The 19,230-nt window shown below is 32.6% G+C and overlaps 1 protein-coding gene across 1 annotated transcript in view; it reads right to left on the bottom strand.

Moving 5' to 3' along the window:
* LOC123711127 (pikachurin-like) overlaps positions 1–19,230 on the bottom strand; it is an 88,438-nt gene that overhangs the window by 16,407 nt on the left and 52,801 nt on the right. The window contains exons 3-8 of the mRNA XM_045663543.1: positions 19,055–19,171; positions 15,641–15,966; positions 14,913–15,021; positions 8,390–8,591; positions 5,009–5,153; positions 2,844–3,021 (exon numbers count right to left, since the gene is read on the bottom strand). Of these exons, the coding sequence (XP_045519499.1) occupies positions 2,844–3,021; positions 5,009–5,153; positions 8,390–8,591; positions 14,913–15,021; positions 15,641–15,966; positions 19,055–19,171 (1,077 nt within the window). The remainder of the gene's footprint in view (positions 1–2,843; positions 3,022–5,008; positions 5,154–8,389; positions 8,592–14,912; positions 15,022–15,640; positions 15,967–19,054; positions 19,172–19,230) is intronic.

Genomic DNA, 19,230 nt, shown 5'->3' with positions numbered 1-19,230 from the left:
TTCTTTACAGGCTGATACACTTTGAATGGTGTAAAAGTGTAAAACTAAATAAATGCTTAAAGTGTCCGTTATACTAATTGCTTGAAAAGTCACGGGCTAGTGTCGAAGCAAGACTGATACATCATAACTTTGTGAATATATGTATATACATAAGCATTCACGAATGAAAAGAAAAAAAAATACATTTCAATACTTATAAAATCTATTTAAAAATTAATAAATGCTCAGACTGTTTAATTCTGTATGAATAATTAAAATCTGAGCATCATGTATGGTGCTTTATGAAAGCTTATGTCATGTAAAACTAAGAGCTTACTTGCGAGCTTAAAATTGCGAAATATCTACTTCGGAAACTGTGTAAAGTTGAGCCGGATTCAGTATATGGAATAGTTGATAAGGGAAGAGATCAATAAGTATTATTGATTGTTCTCTTAGTTACGTCATGCGTTAAACTTAAATATTGTTTAAACAGTGATATTTGTAACTATTTGTGTCTTATCAGCACAGCCTAAACACAATTTGTGAGAAAAAAACAAAATATCTTTCAACGTTTAAAAAAACAATGTTGCAAACGAAATTTTAAAAGTTGACTTAAAAGATGCAATATTTCATTATAAAGCACTCCCATTATTTCATAAACTTGACTAGAGTGTTTTAATAACTGTTTTAACATATTTTTCAGAAAATGGCGTGTATATTTTTACATAATAAACGAGGAATTCTCTCTACAATGTACGGCTTTAATGAGAGAAGTTGAATATGTGTATTTATGTTTTGAAATGCAATTTGTGGTAGTTTTGGAATTAAGTAATTATCGCTGTTATAAAATTTACAGTTACTAATGCAATACGTGCGGTACGTGGGTAACACTGAAAATGTTTAGAATCCCTGTTAGAAACATTGCTAATGAAAACTTTTTCTGAATTTAAACTTCTGAACTCTTTGGTAACCTAATGTTGTATATTGAATTAATTTGTCATATGTTTTGTGAATTGGCGGCAAATCTAAAACTCTTGTTACACGTGAAAATGAACCTAACGCGAGAAAATTTTCGCTCAATGATTTATTATGACTTTCGTTGTGGTTTTACTCAACAACAAAGCTATGATAGGCTGCGATTAGCATTTCTTAATGAAGCCCATCTCGTGCTACTAATTTCAATTGGTTTAACGAGTTTAAGGGTGGACGTAGCAATCTCAATGATGATCCGCGTGAGGGACGTCCTTTAACAGCGACTACTGAAGATAACATCAGTGCTGTGCGACGCATGATAGAGGAAGATAAGAGAGTGCAATGGTATGAGTCAAGTTCAAAAAATATTACACGTACATTTAGGCGTCAGGAAGCTTTGTACCAGATGGATTCTTCATACTTTAACCGAAGACCAGAAACACCTTCGCATGGACTGGTGAATATTTGACTATGGCAGGTGTCGAGATAATGAGTCATCCGTCATACAGTCCTGACCTGGCACCCCGTGACTTTCATGTATACCCAAGAATTAAAAATAAAATTCGAGGTATTCGCTTTACGAGCCCTGCAGATGCGGTGAAAACGTACTAAAATGCCATAGAAGATACCCCTAAGGAAACGTGCGCCTACTGCTTTTTTCAGTGGTTCCATCGAATGCGACGATGTGTAGAGAGGAACGGAGATTACTTCGAAAAACAATAAAAGTATTGGCAATTTTCTACATTTAGCCGTTTTTCATTTTCTAAACATTTTCATTGTAACCTAGGTATTAAGAAAAAAACAACCATGCACTAAACTGAATTATGGATCTTGCTCTCAAAAAGTATATATTTTGATCAGTTTTTACATATTTTTTAAAGCACACAAATTAGGGAAATATAATTTATTTTACTTTAAAAACAAAAATTGATATATAAAATAACTGTACAATATTAATGACTTGGCCATTGATTTAACACTATGCACATCTCAACAGTTACGCGCTGGTTGGTATTAGGATAATCTTAATAGGATATGACGTTTAAAAAAACACTGAAGAAGTAAAAGCCATATGAACATTCAATAATAAATATGTGTTTTTTAAGCGGTAAGAAAACCTACACACCTAACCACATTATTATTAACGCATGCAAGGTCCATTAGAAGCTAGCTAAAATAGTTGTAATTCTAAAAACATTATTTGAATAAAGAACTCACTGCTTAGAGTCGTAATAATTTTATCCAATTAAAGAGTGCTCGCTTTTAAAAGTAAGTCCCCAGGTGATTCGCAAAGGGTTTCAAAGGACATAGTCTGATTTATATTTTCTTTAAACTTTCCCAAGATAATTTCCCAGCAAAGTTTCTTTTCGCCTTGTGAATTTAATTTTCTAATTTCTTTTTTGATGGATTGCTATTAGGTTATTTTGAAATTGATCCATCGTAAATGTGGTTAACTCTGATCAAACAAATCTTATTTATTGTTTAACCCACGGTCTTGAGTTTTGTATATCTTATTTCACTTGGTAGATTCGTTTAATATTGTAAATCTCGTATAGTGATTACTAACTACAAAAAAACATTCTTATTTACATACATTATAACAGAAATTTTACTTGACCAGTTCCTGACTTTGACGCCATTTTCAGCCACTAATTCACTATAGCAATCGAATGAAATTTATAATCACAAAAAAAACCCGCACAAACCCCCTCGCGCTAAACATACGTCACGAAGAAAATTCATTTTCTTTCAATTACTATATAGTATTGTTCGTACATATCTAGTTATCTGTTTTAGTTATATTTGTTTAAGAAATCACATATTATTTTTAAAAAAAGCTGTGGATTATTAATAAACTGTTAATGAAAATAATTTAAATTCTCTTAACTTACTGATATCAAGAGTAGATACAGCATCCTTCACTAGTCGGTATGTATCACCGTTGATTCTAAGGAAGTCCACACAGCCAAGAAGACCTTCCGTAAGACCCAATTTGCTCTGCAGTCCTGTGGTATTGCCAGCACCGCCCACCCATACTGGCTCTCTAAAAGTCATCCTGGAGAAGAGGCCCTGGGAAAAATAAGGCAAGTTATATTATTATTTTTGATAAGCTAAATCTTATGCTTGCGCTAATAATACTATTTTACTTACTCCACAAATGACGTGAAATAAAGTTTATTAATGAAATTTCGCGCCAACTATTAATATGTAGATTTATTTGTTCATGATACAGAAGCTTACGAGTAGACATGAAATTAGAAGCGATATTGAAATCGTTTTATCTCGAAATCACGTTTCGCAAAGTTCGGCTGTTTAACGGGAATTTTTATGAACCTGCATGCAGAATGAGAATTACTTATAAAGTTATTTGAATTGCGCAAGTTCTATGGATGTTCTGAGTTCTCACTTTAGAGGCTTGTTAGAACTCAGGGCTGTAAAACCGGGATATATTTTAACTTAAGATTTCTTATATTATTCGAATTCTAGTGACGCATAACCAAATAACTTCATGAAAATAATTAAAGGCTATAACACTAATTTATCGCAACAACATACTCTACTAATTAAATTAAATTATCTAACGACTGCCACATGTCCCACAACTATTTTCCGATCTTTGCTCGCTTTATTTTATTTAACCTTTCCACCAGAGGGGTGGGCGTCCTCTCCATTTTCTTCCCACTGGACCATTCCAAGAAGGCATTTTTTTGACCCATCTGTCACCACGAACGCGGGCAATGACCGGCCGGAATTTTCACGTCAACTTAACTTACCAATATTAAATAAAATAATAACAAAACATAATGTAATCCTTACTAAAGTACTCGAATTATAACTAAGCTTATTTTATTTTTATTATTTATGTATATTCTCTAACCACTACTAAACTTAGTATTCTAATTAAAGTAATACAGTCTTAATATGGTTGTTTTAATTAATTGGTGGCAATCACGCTACATTTCGCACACAAAAAGCTACCACGACTAAAAGTATAATATCATATAGAAGAAAAAACCGACTATTACGTGTTCGAGACAAATTCCGTCAGTAGCTATTATAGTGGTATGTTAATAAGTTATTAAGCATAAACCCAAAGGAAGCCGCGCAATATAGCTTCCTCTTAAAACTCTCAGGGGAATCAGGCTTAATTAATTCTAGGTATTAGTACAGTAATGCATCTCCTTTTTAATTAAACGTTTGTTTGAACTGAAATCTCATAGCAGCCGTAATTTCTCCTTTACTTTGATGTTTTCTTAGTGCCTGAAGCGCGTAGGATATAAGCACTTAATATTAGAGTTATAAGGTCAAGCAAGCGAAAGTTTTATGTTTAAAAAATGATTTACCGAAATGTTAATTCAAGGTTTTAGTTCTGCACGAAATTCTGTAAACCAATTGGGCACAGAACAACACTTCTAACCGTGTTTCATTTATTTCATCATCACCTACTCTACGTCATTATATTATTACGATATTATAGATATCATACCAAGCGAAACGTCGGTTTGATCAACGAACAGGACGACTACTTACTTTCGTTTCCTTATAAATCGTTTATGTTATATTCCAGTCAAGTTGCGGATATCAGCGCTATTTAAGTGTCATTATAATAATTGATATTAATAATTCAAAGTTAAACCAATACGGTGAAATTATAAGCAATTAAGCCGAGCGCTCATGACGTCTTCATTATCATTTCTGTAATGTTCAGCATAATTTGCCAGCAATTGAAATGCCGTTTCAGGCTTTTAACTTTAATTATTATGTAAGATATAAAGTATTATATTTATGTTATAAATACATCTTATGCGTAAGATCTGATATTTTTATAGTATAGTATTAACTGCAATATTGAAATGTATTATATTAAATTCATTTTACAGATTTTTTTTCTGAAAGGGTCAATTTAATTTTGCGTTTTAGAAGTATAGGAATAGCTGAGGTAACTTTGTAAGGACTATTACACAGACACGCTTTAATGATTATGAAACAGATGTTATAGGAGACAAGTTTGGTATTGCGTAGAGAGCAGTATGGCGCGTAGCCATAGAGTATTTACCTTAGATCTCCCCCGCACGCGTTTCCCAGTATTCAAGCGAAGCCAAGCGTCCCACCGATGTCGGTACACAGATACTGTATTCCACCTTCCCAGACGCACCGGTTCTGGAGAACGAAGCACACCAGCTCCACTGCCGCAGTCGAATCTGTGGAAACATCTTTTTAAACTAAATATTCTATTTATACTCTACTATGATGGTAAAAAAAGATTTTACGTCCAATATATTATATTTACTAATTGAATCGCAAAGACACAAGAAATAAACACATAACTAGCTCATATAAAAATATATTTTCGGACTAATAAAAAAAGTAAATCAAACTCAGTTTAAGTTGGCACATGGTAAAAAGTAGCACGTGAGTGATAAGACATATATAAAGACAGAAAATAGCTAAAGTACAACTTTTGTAAATGAAATCTTTATTATGAATTACTCACTTGCATACATGTCTTTCATTAAGCCTTTGTGCTAAAGTACCTGCCTAAGTCTTATGAAATGTATATTATATATTATTATATTATCTATTTAAACATTAATTCACATAGTTTCATAATTTGAAAGCTCCATAAGGCTAAACTGTCCGTATAATAAATGTAAAATGAATAAGCCTAATTACTCCGTAACAACTATGTACATACGTATTTGACTTGAAAAAAATAATATGAGCGTAAGGCACTTATTGCCGCGCACCACTATTTTGTTGAACAGGCTGACCACTGAAGTAATTCCAAACCAATTCGACTTAGAGTCCTTCAAGATCACAGCGTACCAATTCTTAGAAGGCTAGCAAGTGCCATCTGGCAGTGTCAAAAAAAAACACTTTTTTTCTTCCTTAGTTGTAAGGACCTCTTCACGCATAGACCACTCCATTTTTTCTATTCCTAAGTCTTTCCAAGATTTGTTCTTTTTTTATTATATCAGACCAGCTCTGTAGTCGTCTACCTGTCATTCTTTTTCCGGGCGGACCAGGACAATTTATTTTCTTCGTGGCGTCGAACCGTGTTCTTATGTACGTATTGTTTCCTATCTCTTGAAATATACTTAACAATATTAAAAAAGTGTCTATGAAAAGCATTAATTAGGCCTGGCCTCTCCATCAACCGTTATCAGCCGGACGGTAATACTAGTCAGACATGAATAATCAGATAAATTATTCCTCAAAAGCCTCGTCGATTATTATCGATTATGCATTTAGGCTTTGTCCGTTTTGAAATTTTAATTAAGCGTGCTCTATCTATTGTCTATGCTAATGTTATCGTTTAGGTAAAAGAGGAAATTATGTAGATGTACACGCTTACTTTTTCTGAGAGAATTTTTGTGATTTATAAGTGTCTCTTGACGTTTATTGTAGGGTTTTGAGATAGTTCCCTTGAAGACTTTATTATCATTATTTATAGATTACATTACCATCAACGGCATTACATTTTTCTTTAAAAATATTTTATATGCATAAGAGAAAACATTTTAACCTTATGGCTGAGATAATGAATGAAAAATAAGAAATATTGGTGAGATAATCTGTAAATTTGAAGAGGTTTTTTGTATAACATTTACAGCAAATTCCAGAAAGATGCCTCTTAACCTATTGTTGAACATAATTGCTTTTAAGTTCATCTCTGTTACTTTTATTACCATAGCTTGTTCAGTGTCATATCTGTCGTATCCAAACATTGGACAGTCGGTCAGGACTTGTAACACCGTCTCTTCCGCTGTATTGCTACAAGGACAGGCAGCACTTTGTCTAACCCTTAAAATACTTTGCAAAGCTTGAAATTAAGAAAACACTTTTTAAACGGATGGAAGCTATGTATTATTATTATAAACTTATAATTATTTTTATACGTGCTTTACAAAGTGCGTGGTCACCGTTTTCTTAATGTGTAAAAGCTATGTTAACAAAAGACAATACTAAGCTTGAAATTGAAAAAAATCAGTGGAAATTGAAATTTGTCTTTTGATAACGTCATTAGTATCCTTTCTTTGGGAGAAAAGTGTAGTAAGCTTGCTGTGTAAATACGTAATAACATCTATATACAACAGTTATTGCGGTAACTGACCGCTAAATGGCGTATATCATTATTTTTAACACAAACGCTTTTGGCAATACACTGGTTTTATTACTCATAACGCGAACGATGTTGAGCTGTAAAATGAAATTCATAAGTGGTTTTATATGTCTGCTATATTATGCACGCGATATCGTCTGTGGAAAAAATACTATTAAGAAAAATAGTTAAACAGTTAACATTTTTAAGGAAAATTGTAATAAGTCAACGAAATAAATAGTTTTTGCAAATAAAAATGCCGTCTCGCCTACTCGTAGATAGTGAAGAATTTTAATACAAATTCTTCAAAATGTTTAAGGGTGATATGATATTTTATTGGTAAACAAGTTTCTCAAATTAGGTTTAGAACCAAAAGAACTGGCACATTTTTGGTTAAAGCCAGTATGTGTAAAGAAAAGTCTGAGGTGTTTTCAAAAGATGTGTTAATGCGCTGCGTTTCTTATTCAATTAAGTTTGTGTTAAATTGTTAAACTTTCTTTTTAAGTCAAGAGCCACTTTTCATAAGAAAAAAATACAAGATTTTTATGATATTATACCAAACAGAAAATAACATACTTGACGTTTTTTATTTATAGACCCTGACAGAGGTCCTGATTTTTCCATTGCAGTTTTTTTCTTTTATAATAAAATCAATTAATTTTAGATTTTATAAGACAGTGGTCAGTTAGTACAGAAACTATGTGTATACTACACATAGTTTTGTTGAGGTAAAAATACACCTTGTTACATTGAAGAAAATAGAAATAAATTTCCTATGTAAGAAATTTATTTCTAGCACACACCGTTCTTTAAAACATAAACAATGTTACCTTCTCTTAGTAATGCGTAAATTTTTATATATAAAATATATTTTTATTAATATAAACTAACTAACTAAACTAACATTAGGAAGGTTATGTTTTATTCCTTGTAAAATTTTATCGCTGACCTAATACGTTTAAGTCTAATGTTAATATTAGACTTAACCAACCCGAAAAAGCAAAAAAGTTATTTAATAACGCACCAACAAAACCACACATAAGAAAAAAAAGCATAGAAAAAAATTACATAAAGAACCAATGTGTGGCCTAGATATTACGGCGTACACACACATAAAGTTTACGAGTATAATTAATGTAGTTTATAAGTTAAAATAAATAAAAATGATCAAAAAAGGACTTATTATATATACAAAGAAATATTATAAAGATAAAATAATAATCCTGTTAAAATCAAATGTAGGCGTAACATGACCACTTACCCGTATAAAGGGACTGAGATCATAAAAGCTGCATTAACATCACTTAAATTTATATAATAGTCTACATTACTTGCCTCAATTCCACATGCCCGTTTCTTAAAATCAGTGCCAAATAATCTCCAGATAGGTCATCGTGCTCCCCTGTCAATAGTAGAACTCCCCTGGTCCGCTCCGGTCGCACACGTATACGTAATCGTACGCGCTTGTACGCCCCTCGTAGTGCGTGTAAAGCTATCCACGATGAACCGGAAAAACGTGGTATTGATATCTTTTGATCTGCGGATGGATATTTTTTTTTATTAATTTGTCAAATCTTGAATGAACGTTTAAGGAACATGACGACAAAAAGTAACTGTAACTGAAAAATGAGGCAAAACGAAGCTCGGGGCAGGGGGATTTGTGTGATGATTTGACTGGTGAGCACAACAGAGTCTAACACATTTAAAAGAGTACCGAGAATTTTTACGCCGGCTTTTTCTCTCGGCCCTCTGTCTTCTTTGCCTGCGATATAGATTTTATGATTAAGTCATACCTGTATTTTATATTCCATAATAAACATTTTTTTCACAGCATCATTGGTACATCCCTGTGTAGATATAGACTAAAACGAGGAGGAGACACAAGTATGTGAACATTGCAAATCAGATTTAAATCTGTTCTCGTTATACTTATTTTGCCCCGATCATAGACCAAGGCTGGTATATGCCATATACAATTTAGATACTATTTTCCAAAATAGAGCCATAAAACATTGAAATTATATTACTTAGAACTAAAAGTATTTTTAATAAATAAGTTGATTTATGATATTATATCTTGCTCCAGTGTTATTCATATACAGGATATAAAAGTTTTGTATTGTTGTGTGTAAGTATATTACAAGAGAAAATATATTCTGAAAACAATGTGTGAATTCTTTATGGACGCGTAATGAAACAATACTAGGGCGGATACTTTTCTGTAATAACCATTCCGTAACATTTCCGTACAGTGTCAAACTGAACGAATTGAGTTCAAAAATTATTTAATAAGACTTTTTAATTTGGAAATTCATTCTTAAAAAAGAAATTTAAAATGAAAGCGTGTGTATTACTAGGGTTTCAGAGCGTAATGAAGTTACCATTTAATTTTCTTGTGAACAAGACGCATGTAAAGGTTTAATTACGCTTGTTAGAGTGCCTTTTAACTATTTTTATTTTTGTATTTAATTAATTTGATATCTCAGTTTGATCTTTATTTTAAGTATGTCGTATAACAGTATATGAGATATAATCGTATGGCAGAGTGGAATAAATACTTTTATCTAACTGAAGATTTTTGAAGATAATTAACCGTTCAAAGGTCCGTATTGATTTCCGTACCCTCACCCTTATCACGAAACTTCTCAATGATCTGACCCACTTCTGCTACCATTAGAAGCTATTCCGACTATTCACATTTATCACAAATTAAAAATTCCTACAAATTTCATTTCCATTGTGCAAAGGCTATGGAAATTTATAAAAATTAAAAAAACAATATATATTAATATACTTTTATTGTAATTGAGCAATATTATATTCTCAGCGTTGAGGTCGTTCGTTCAAATCTGGATGTGCGCTATAATGAATACTTGCTTATATTGTGAAATACAAGAGCGGGAATGCAGAATTGATACCATAGAAACAGAATCAAAGACAAGAGTCACTTTTTTTTAAATTTCCTTTGTGGAAAATCCATAAAAATTGACCAGATCGTAAACCACCTATTTATCGTAAACTGGTTATCCTTATAGAAACGAGACAATTGGAATTTAACGATTATATCGTCCTTATGAAACTAACTTGAAGCGTATTCATAATGTTCCTTTCTTATTTTCCCAACGTTAGCATTACAAAATAACAGCATACTTATTGACTAGACTAGTATAATAGAACAATAGAACTCCCAAAAAATATTAATACACTGGTGCTAGTCTATGCCTTAAATTATATTCTTTGGATATTTTTGTCTATCCCTTACCGAATTTCTCATGATATTTATTTTACCGATCGACAGATTTTTTTTTAAATTGTCTGTTGCTTCGACATTACCATCTAGGCTAACTTGAGACAAATAAGTTATTTAAGTCTAACTTATTTTACTAATTAAAATAAATAAATAATGAATTTGACACATCTGGCCTTTGATCGCACGACCTCAGGATTGAGCTAATACAGCTTGCTTTGAATTACCTAGTTGAGCTAATACGTGGGTAACACTGAAAATGTTTAGAACCGACCAGTAAAAAACATTGCTGTTGAAAACTTTTTTGAATTTCATTAATTGTATTTGGTAACATAATGAAGTATTTGTTTTTCTGAATTGGCAGCAAATCTAAAACTCTTCTTACAAGTGAATCATTTTCACCAAACGCGAGAAAATTTTTGGTCAATGATTTATTATCACTTTCGTTGTGGGCTTTCTAAGCGACTACTGAAGACAAAATCAGTGCTGCGCGACCCATGATAGACGAAGATAAGAGAGTGACCTCCCAGCAAATACGGGCAAGCCTAGGTATTGGTATGAGTCAAGTTCAAGAAATATTACACGAACAAAGCTTACGCCTAAATAGGCGTCAGGAAGCTTTGTACCAGATGGATTCCCCATACTTTAACCGACGACCAGAAACACCTTCGCATGGACTGGTGTCGCCAAATGTTAGATAAGTTCAACGGCGGTGACTCAAATGCTATATTTGACATCGTCACAGGTGATGAAATCTGGATATATTGCTACGAACCTGAAACGAACAGACGATCAGCTCAGTGGATGTTTCCTTTCGAGGATTGGCCAAGTAAGGTAAAGAAAGGAAAAAGATGATTGCCTTATTCTTTGATTGGAAAAGTCATTTCGCGACATTTGTACTAGAAGGTGGAAGGACAGTTACTGCAGACTGGTATGTCAATCGCTGTTTGCCTGTTGTCTTGGAAGAAATTCGTCAGCAGCGCCGTCAAAGCAGGATCCTTCTTCATCACGACAATGCTTCAGCGACCTCCGCAAAACGGACTGTGGAATATTTGACTATGGGAGGTGTCGAGATAATGAGTCATCCGCCATACAGTCCTGACCTGGCCACCTGCCACCTCTTTCATTTATACCCAAGAACTAAAGATAAAATTCGAGGTATTCGTTTTACGAGCCCTGAAGATGCGGTGAAAGTGTACGAAAATGCCATAGAAGTGACCACTAAGGACCCCTGCTTTTCTCAGTGGTTCCATCGAATGCGACGATGTGAAGAAAGTAACGGAGATTATTTCAAAAACAATAAAAGTATTGGCAACATTTCTACATTAGGCCGTGTTTCATTTTCTAAACATTTTCAGTGTTACGTAGGTATATGCTGAAAATAGCCCGGTATCAGTTCAAGATACATAAAACTTTAAACTAGTACGGGACCGTGAGCAATACTAATTGTTAGAATTTCAACAGCACTGAGCAATAAGTCCGTGTTATCTCCAGGCGTACATTAGAGCTAAGTTTTATCGTGGCAGGATTTAGGTGCAAGTTACGACGGCTCATTGTTACTTAAGTACCTACTACGTGACACAAGTGCCTTCTCCAAACCTCTACAACTCAGAAGTAAGGAATTGTACGTGAAATACTATTTCTGTTTAAGTTTTTGCGGTTACAAAATTTTTAAGCTCGCTTACAAAAATTCCTTATAGTTAGTTTTAATATATAATTTATAAAAAGAAGCTTGTATTGTATGTCGTCTTTTTTATTAATTCTTGACTGGGTTTTAAGTGTAAGGGAAATATATTTTAAAACAATCGAATTCGTGTTTAGTTTGTGCGAATTAAGTCGCGGGTCGGACGTTACAATATTTATGAATAGTGTATATCAAAATAACATATGTTTTGTAAATTGTTGAGAGCGGAAGCATTACATGCATAACGACTTTCCGGCGCTTCCGGTTAACATCGGGTTTCCGGCATTATCTGCCTAATACTCTGTTTTTTGTAAAATCATTTCAATAAATTATTTACTTATAGGCGAAGTTTTACAAAATAATTGATTATATATCGTATGTTACAGTCACTTATGATGTAACTTGTAATATGATGATGATGGGACTATTTAACTAAATATCTAAGCAACTAGGTTAAAGGAAATCTCAAGAGGCGAATCACGAACTAAATTTTGGATGTGATAATTTTATTTGGTCAATGAAATTAAGAAAAAACAGACTCTTATAATCCTTATAATAATGAGAAAGATTGTTAGAAATACCTAAATCACGAAACACGCGATTTCAGCATTTAACAACGCGATATAAGTTCACGAAATACCAAGTCTTACAAGGAAAATTCTTACATAATTTTGTTACTAGTTAGTATATTTTTTAAAATTCTTTAGTCATAATTTAATTTTCGAAGTTTCGTTTAGAATGATAATTTCATAAAAAGTATACTAAAGTTTTGATATAAGCGATACATCATTTTATACCACACATAAATGAAACTAAAAACCTAACGATCTGAGTGCTAATCAATCAATTATTGATGATTATAGAATTTTTTAAATAATTTTAATCTTTGTTATTCTATACTATATGACGTTTCTAAGATGCCGTTACGTAGGTAATGTATTATGTAAGTTACTTTACAAAGACCCTTTGCAATCTTTCCATAGAGGTGTAATTCAGAAGGGTCCTATAAGAGGGGTCTTTGGGTTCAATAAATTGTAACTTCGAAGTTCTAAGGTGATGAAATTTATTTATGTTCTTAAGGCTAAAGAAAAATGTACGTAATTTCTTACAGACATTTTGTCTAATAATATATATCTACACTAACATTTTAAATTCAACATATTTGACTGTTTGCTGCTTAGAATCTTATATTTACATATCCAAATAAAAATCTATAGCTAGTCCAGCCATAAGTTCTGTTACAAATGAAAATGCATTTTATTTTAAAGGCGTTATTGTAATAATATTACATTACTGCATTACTTTTAATATTATTAAAATTTATACCTACATATTTATTAAAGTCTCAGCACAAACTAAATATATATTCTGTTCGAAATGCCACCTTTGGCTTTTATACAGGCCTTTAATCTGTTTAGCCAGGTATCTATGAATTTAAGCACTGTTTACGCACGTATAAACCCTACACTACGTGCTACTTTATTTATTTATTTCGTAATTATTGTATTATTATTTATTTCGTATGTTAACAAAAATTATATATAGAAATAAACAATTACATTAAAAATATAGCCATTTACAAAAGGAAAAAACAATAAATAATATTCAACACCTTCAACTAAGTAATACCTAATGTTGTGTGATAGTGTATGCTCATGATGCAGGTGATTTTGGTCTATAGATATTCTTAATACACCTTTTAACCTTATTCCGCGACGGCTTATACAAACCTAGGCTTAAATACTAGTCGTAAGTCCGAGTTATATATTATTATGTGTGTCCGGCCTGCGCAACACAAAACTAATAGAATAATTGATGTCACTATTTTCATCGACAAAAAAGTCCTATTACTTATTTAGCAAATTAATTATACAGACGAGCGAAATATTCAAAGAACCTCAAAGTCTATAGGAATATAAAGAACGAAACGACCGCGTACTTATATTAAAAGTCCTCTCGTCTCAAAGTAAAAGTAATTATAAAAGTTAACTACAACTTAGGCTTACTATAATAGGCTGATATCGGTATTATGCGAAAATAGCTTTTAAACTTTTCAGTCGGGTAAGGCCACTTCACACAGACATTTCAATGATAAGCTTGCACTTCAGTCTATTGACTATGCGTCGGGTGCAGGGATATGTTAAATTTTATCTAGCACTCAGCTACATTATTTATTGCATAAACAATACATACAATCTAATAGTTTGGTAATTTTAGTATGGATTGACTAGCACTCCATAGGCATATGTAGAAGTAAAAGGGAACAAGAGCACACGAATAGTCTTCATAAAGCCACATGAGTTATGGTTATTTATAACACATAAATTACAGATTATGATTAAAAAAACTGATAGTAACGTAAGAATTTGAAGCTGTATATTTATGTATTTGAAGTATGTATATGGAGTTTAAAGAGAGTAAGGGTTGCGTCTACTCATAAATTAATCAAACTTTTGTTGATAATTGTGATAAACAAACACAAAGTTTTGTTTCAAATTGTTCCAAACTTGCAACTGATAAACTTAAAACTTGATACGTACCTTAATATGTATAATACTAATGTTAGGCAATGTATTAAGAAGCGAAAAAGCTTATTTCTAAAATATATTAGTTTTCCAATAGTTGTTTGATAATTTGATTTAAGCAATGAAAACAAAGTTTTGTTGAAACAATACGTATACGCTAAACAAGTTTAGGCCATTTGCTTTTACATTAATATTGATCGGGTAAGTTACATGCTCGGAAACCTGTTTTCCTTGGAGAATACTTAGGGTCGTGTGGGTAAACACTTAATAACGCTGTTTCACATCCGATTTGTGGTTAAAACTCAACACATTTAAAAATTTATTATGTTAAACAGAGAAAAAAAGATTATCGTAGTCTGTGATCAAAATTATAATTTATTCTAAATGAGAAAAGTATATTACCAGTTTTACATTTCCGTAGCATACACGTACACCTGGGGTCTGTACAAGGGTCGCATTTACAACCTTCCACTGCTGTAGTTTGCTTTGGCGATGACGTTCCACCTGGCACCTGGTTTAACAAAAACATTAAAAATTATTTGAATAAGGCTTAGCTAGGCTTACAAATCTGTGGTACATATCTCTAACATAAGAGGACACAGGTTCATAAGTTGCGATATTTTAATGTAATGCGTAACTGCGAAGAGACATTTTAATGTAATGAAATTAGTATCAAAATTTAAAATATCACTTAATCGTCGTAAGTTCGCGACACATTTGCCTGCTCAATGACTCGTCGTCTGCATCATGTGGGAATTTTAATGGATTCAATAGTAATTACAGCACGGGCTTTCTATGAGTTAATTTATTGCAAGATACATTTAGACCGTGGTTCTAGTTCTGGATAAAACGTGTATGAAAACTTTTTGTTGCAGTTTCAGTCATTATTTATCGGACTAACATACAATCAGAAATATCCATATTAGCTACAGCAGATTAGGTATCTCTTTCTTAAAAGAACTTCGGTTTATTTACTTACGAAACTATAAATCTTATTTTTAAAAGGCCTAAAATCTTATTTTTATTGGAATAAGGTCACCATTGTTAATATTAATGACTATTCATATAAAACTCCATCTTATACCTACTTCAAAACCTACGTTAATCAATAGTAAAGCCAAAGGACTTACTTTCTGTTCCAAGCTCGGCCCCAGAGTAGTAATTTTCATCTTATCAATATCACTTGCCCCATCTGATATGATATTCAAGTCTGCTTTGCTAACGCCATCTTCTATCAAACTCTTAAGGCCATCTAGTTCTTTACTCTTTTCTCCTGTGAATGAATAGTTTTCTCTTTTCTCCTCTTTACTAGGTTGATGTGTGGTATCGATATGTTTAATATTATTACTAAATCTAGTGGACGGGGCAACTTCTAGCTCCGCGGAGAAGGAGACGTCCTTTTGATAGAGGACATCTTCTTTCACAGGCGCCTCAGTGGCCTTTGTGGAGTTGATTTCTGTGAAAATAAAATATTATGTTTAGGAGAAGAATCTTAATCTAGTTCATATGGCTCCGAGAATAAACTTATGTAGTACTTTCCAAAACCAGAGGAAGACAAAAACACTACGTAAGGATGATATACCAAAGGCAACGCTTGCTACAGATGTCGTAAATCTTATAAAAAACGACGACGAAAAACGTAAACTTGTTTTATGTTCACATTTAGTTTAATGTTAAATTAAGTATCAGTGAACAAATGTATGTAAATCCCTATTTTAATTTATTTCTTTCTTTCAGGTTTAAACGACAAGCAAAGCCTTAAGAAAGATATCATTACAAAAAGTTACAGCGCATACATGTTTGAAAACTGTCGCCCAACTTAAAGTCAGTAAGCTATTAATGTAAGCAGTAACGTGTACTCGTATTAGCATTTAGTTGAAAGACTTTGCCCGTGTAGTTCAGTGGTTTCAAGTAATTCCATACGAAATTATGGTAACGTCATATTACAAAAAAAATCTTTTAATACATGTTTTAAAAAATATTGAAGGTCTTGTATTTTCTGTTTATAGAAATTGCGGTTTCACGATCACGCCTTGAAACTTTTGCATGCAAAAATTAACTCCTGCACGTTTTTAGGTTAAAAGGTGCACAAGGTTTTGTCTATTTCTATACTAAACTCACCCAACACAAACACAATCGATTTTACGGTGTAAGCGTGAGAGCGTAACAAACTAGCGTATAACTAGAAGTACGCAACATTATTTTTCGTCTCAATAAAGAATAATTCTTTCTCATTTGTAGGGTCGATGACCCAAGTTTTAAAAGCAAAAATCATAAGTATTAACTTTCATCCCAAGCCTAAAAGGGCTACATGAATTTTTGCACCGTTTTATTTCTAAACATTTATTTAAGCTCGCAAAAGATCAAAGAACGTGTTGTTGAATATCTTAGAAAAGCTAAGGATTGTTGCTCCACAGATATTAAGTAATAAAATTTACATGTCACATCTTGAAACCTACGTGAGCATTTAATATGGTATATATAAAAATATATTATATTTAAAACAAACATAGTTGTATTAAAGCGACAGTTCTTAATGAAATATAACCTGAATTTATTTAGGTATTTATATTTTATTTATTCCTTGACTGCCTATTAAAAAATAAACAACATTCGTCCTGTTAAAATCTATGAAATCATATTTATTATATTTTCTAAGAAACCTATCATAATGACACATTTTTTCTAGCTATACGCCCTATTATTATGATCGCTGTAACAGCTTTTAGATACAATCGGTAACAACGCCGAAACAAAACCTAATATTTAATAACTGTTCGTGATTATATGCGCTTGTACGGCAGTTTGTATCAAGCAATGGCCCCAAACATTAGCTGAAAATGCATTAAATTGCATAAAACCGACAAAATTCACTTCATAATCGCAATGCAGCCATCGACTTAAGCCGAGTGCATACAATCAGCACGTTCACGTTCTCGACGTTTCCAGCGACGAATTCAAGTACTATTATCGTCAGAATGGCAGTCAAGACGCGGATTCGTTAGCACTTTTAACTGGGCTTACAGGCATTTTGTATTTACACTATTTTAAACGAAATTAGCCTCGACACTTCTTGACACATTTTTACGTTTTTGTTATCTAGATTGGTCGGTCGGTTGGTAGATTTTGTATTATTGATTTTACATTCAATTTCAACATATTCAGGCATTAATAAATAAGTAGTCGTAGTAAAAATTACAGGCACTTGCAAAGTGTCTAGAATAGTTTTCGAAATCTTAATTATTGTGAAATATTAGCATTATTAACAAGCCGTAAAAGTGAGTGAATGTTGTGGTTCCATTGGCACAAGATGCCAAGAGGTCAAGCCTCCAAGAGCTGAACGGCGTAAAGGCGTTTATCCCTTAGCTTGAATGCATTAAACACTATCGATAAAGCGCTGACAATTCACTATTTATGCAGAATATTCTTCAATGCGAATGAAATTGCATTTCTGCAATATATTCTCCATTGTAATACTAGGCTTACTCTCGGTTTGATATTTCTTGTATTCTCATAGTATATATATATATTGTGATATTAGGTTTTTAAGTTAAGTAATTTTGTATAGTCAAACGTGATCTTTAACGAAAAGAATCAATAAGTGCCAAGATGTAGAAGTCTCTGCTAATATTATTTAGATATTTATGTTTGTGTTTTGTTCTGCTAGGAGATTATTTAAACTAAAAAAATATTGAAATGATTTCAAAACTAGAAACCCTATTTATTTTCAAAATGCTGCTGATCTTGTATGTACTTAAAAAGGGTTAAACATGCGAAGTTCATTAAACTTTTTACGCTACGAACTCATAAAAATACACCACAGCCTGCAATATACTGATTTGCTCGATAATAGAACATGCCTGAAGTTCTATTTATAACAAATGAAAGAGGCATTTACATTTCTGGATACCCTATCAGCGGCCTTCAAACATTTTTGTTAGCGATAATTGAACCCAATTCTTAACAATTAAAAATAAGTGTTAGTTATCGGTTATTTGCGTTACCAGCTAGGTCTTCGTTAAACTCGGAATAACACGAGCCCATGTCTGGAGTATTGGAAAAATGTCTGTCATTAATAACGTGTGGCTGTGATTAACGACTAGTCATATCGTTAACTGGCATCTTTCATTTTTAAGATATTTTTACAAATATGGAAAGGGACGAGCGTCTTTTGTTATATTTTTAGTTGTAATAACAGATCTGCCATTTCAAGATAGAGCTTAACCATTTAAAGCTCAAAAGTAATAGCAAAATAACTATATTCTAATATATTTAAGTTTCAGATTAATACTTTCTAACCCATGAGCAGCCAAAACACATTTCGAGAGGCGTTAACCACTAAGGCTTATCGAATAAAAACGTGACGAGTCTTAGCTAACATCTATAATGTTTCATACAATGTTATCTACGATACCAAGTTTGGCAAAGGATTTTTGATTAAAGTGATTGTGTTTGTCTTTCTTTTACATGTGTGTGTGTGCTTCAATCAATTAAATATTTTTCTTCTTTCTTTCAAAGTATTTTTGAAGATATTTATATTTTACCTAAACAGCCGTAGCCGTCTACGTGTAGCACGTAGCCGGGACCACACCCGCATTCGTAGGTGCCGTCGTGTAACTCGCTGCAGAGTTGCTCGCATGGGCTACCCTCGCCGCACCTTCCTGTAACAATATAACAATACTTAGCCTCGTTCCACAACGTAGCAAAACAACTACATTCT

This window comes from Pieris brassicae, chromosome 6 (assembly GCF_905147105.1).
Source record: "Pieris brassicae chromosome 6, ilPieBrab1.1, whole genome shotgun sequence".
Lineage (NCBI taxonomy): Eukaryota > Metazoa > Arthropoda > Insecta > Lepidoptera > Pieridae > Pieris > Pieris brassicae.
The sequence above is the reverse complement of the archived record's forward strand: the minus strand, read 5'-3'. Positions and strand labels throughout refer to the sequence as shown.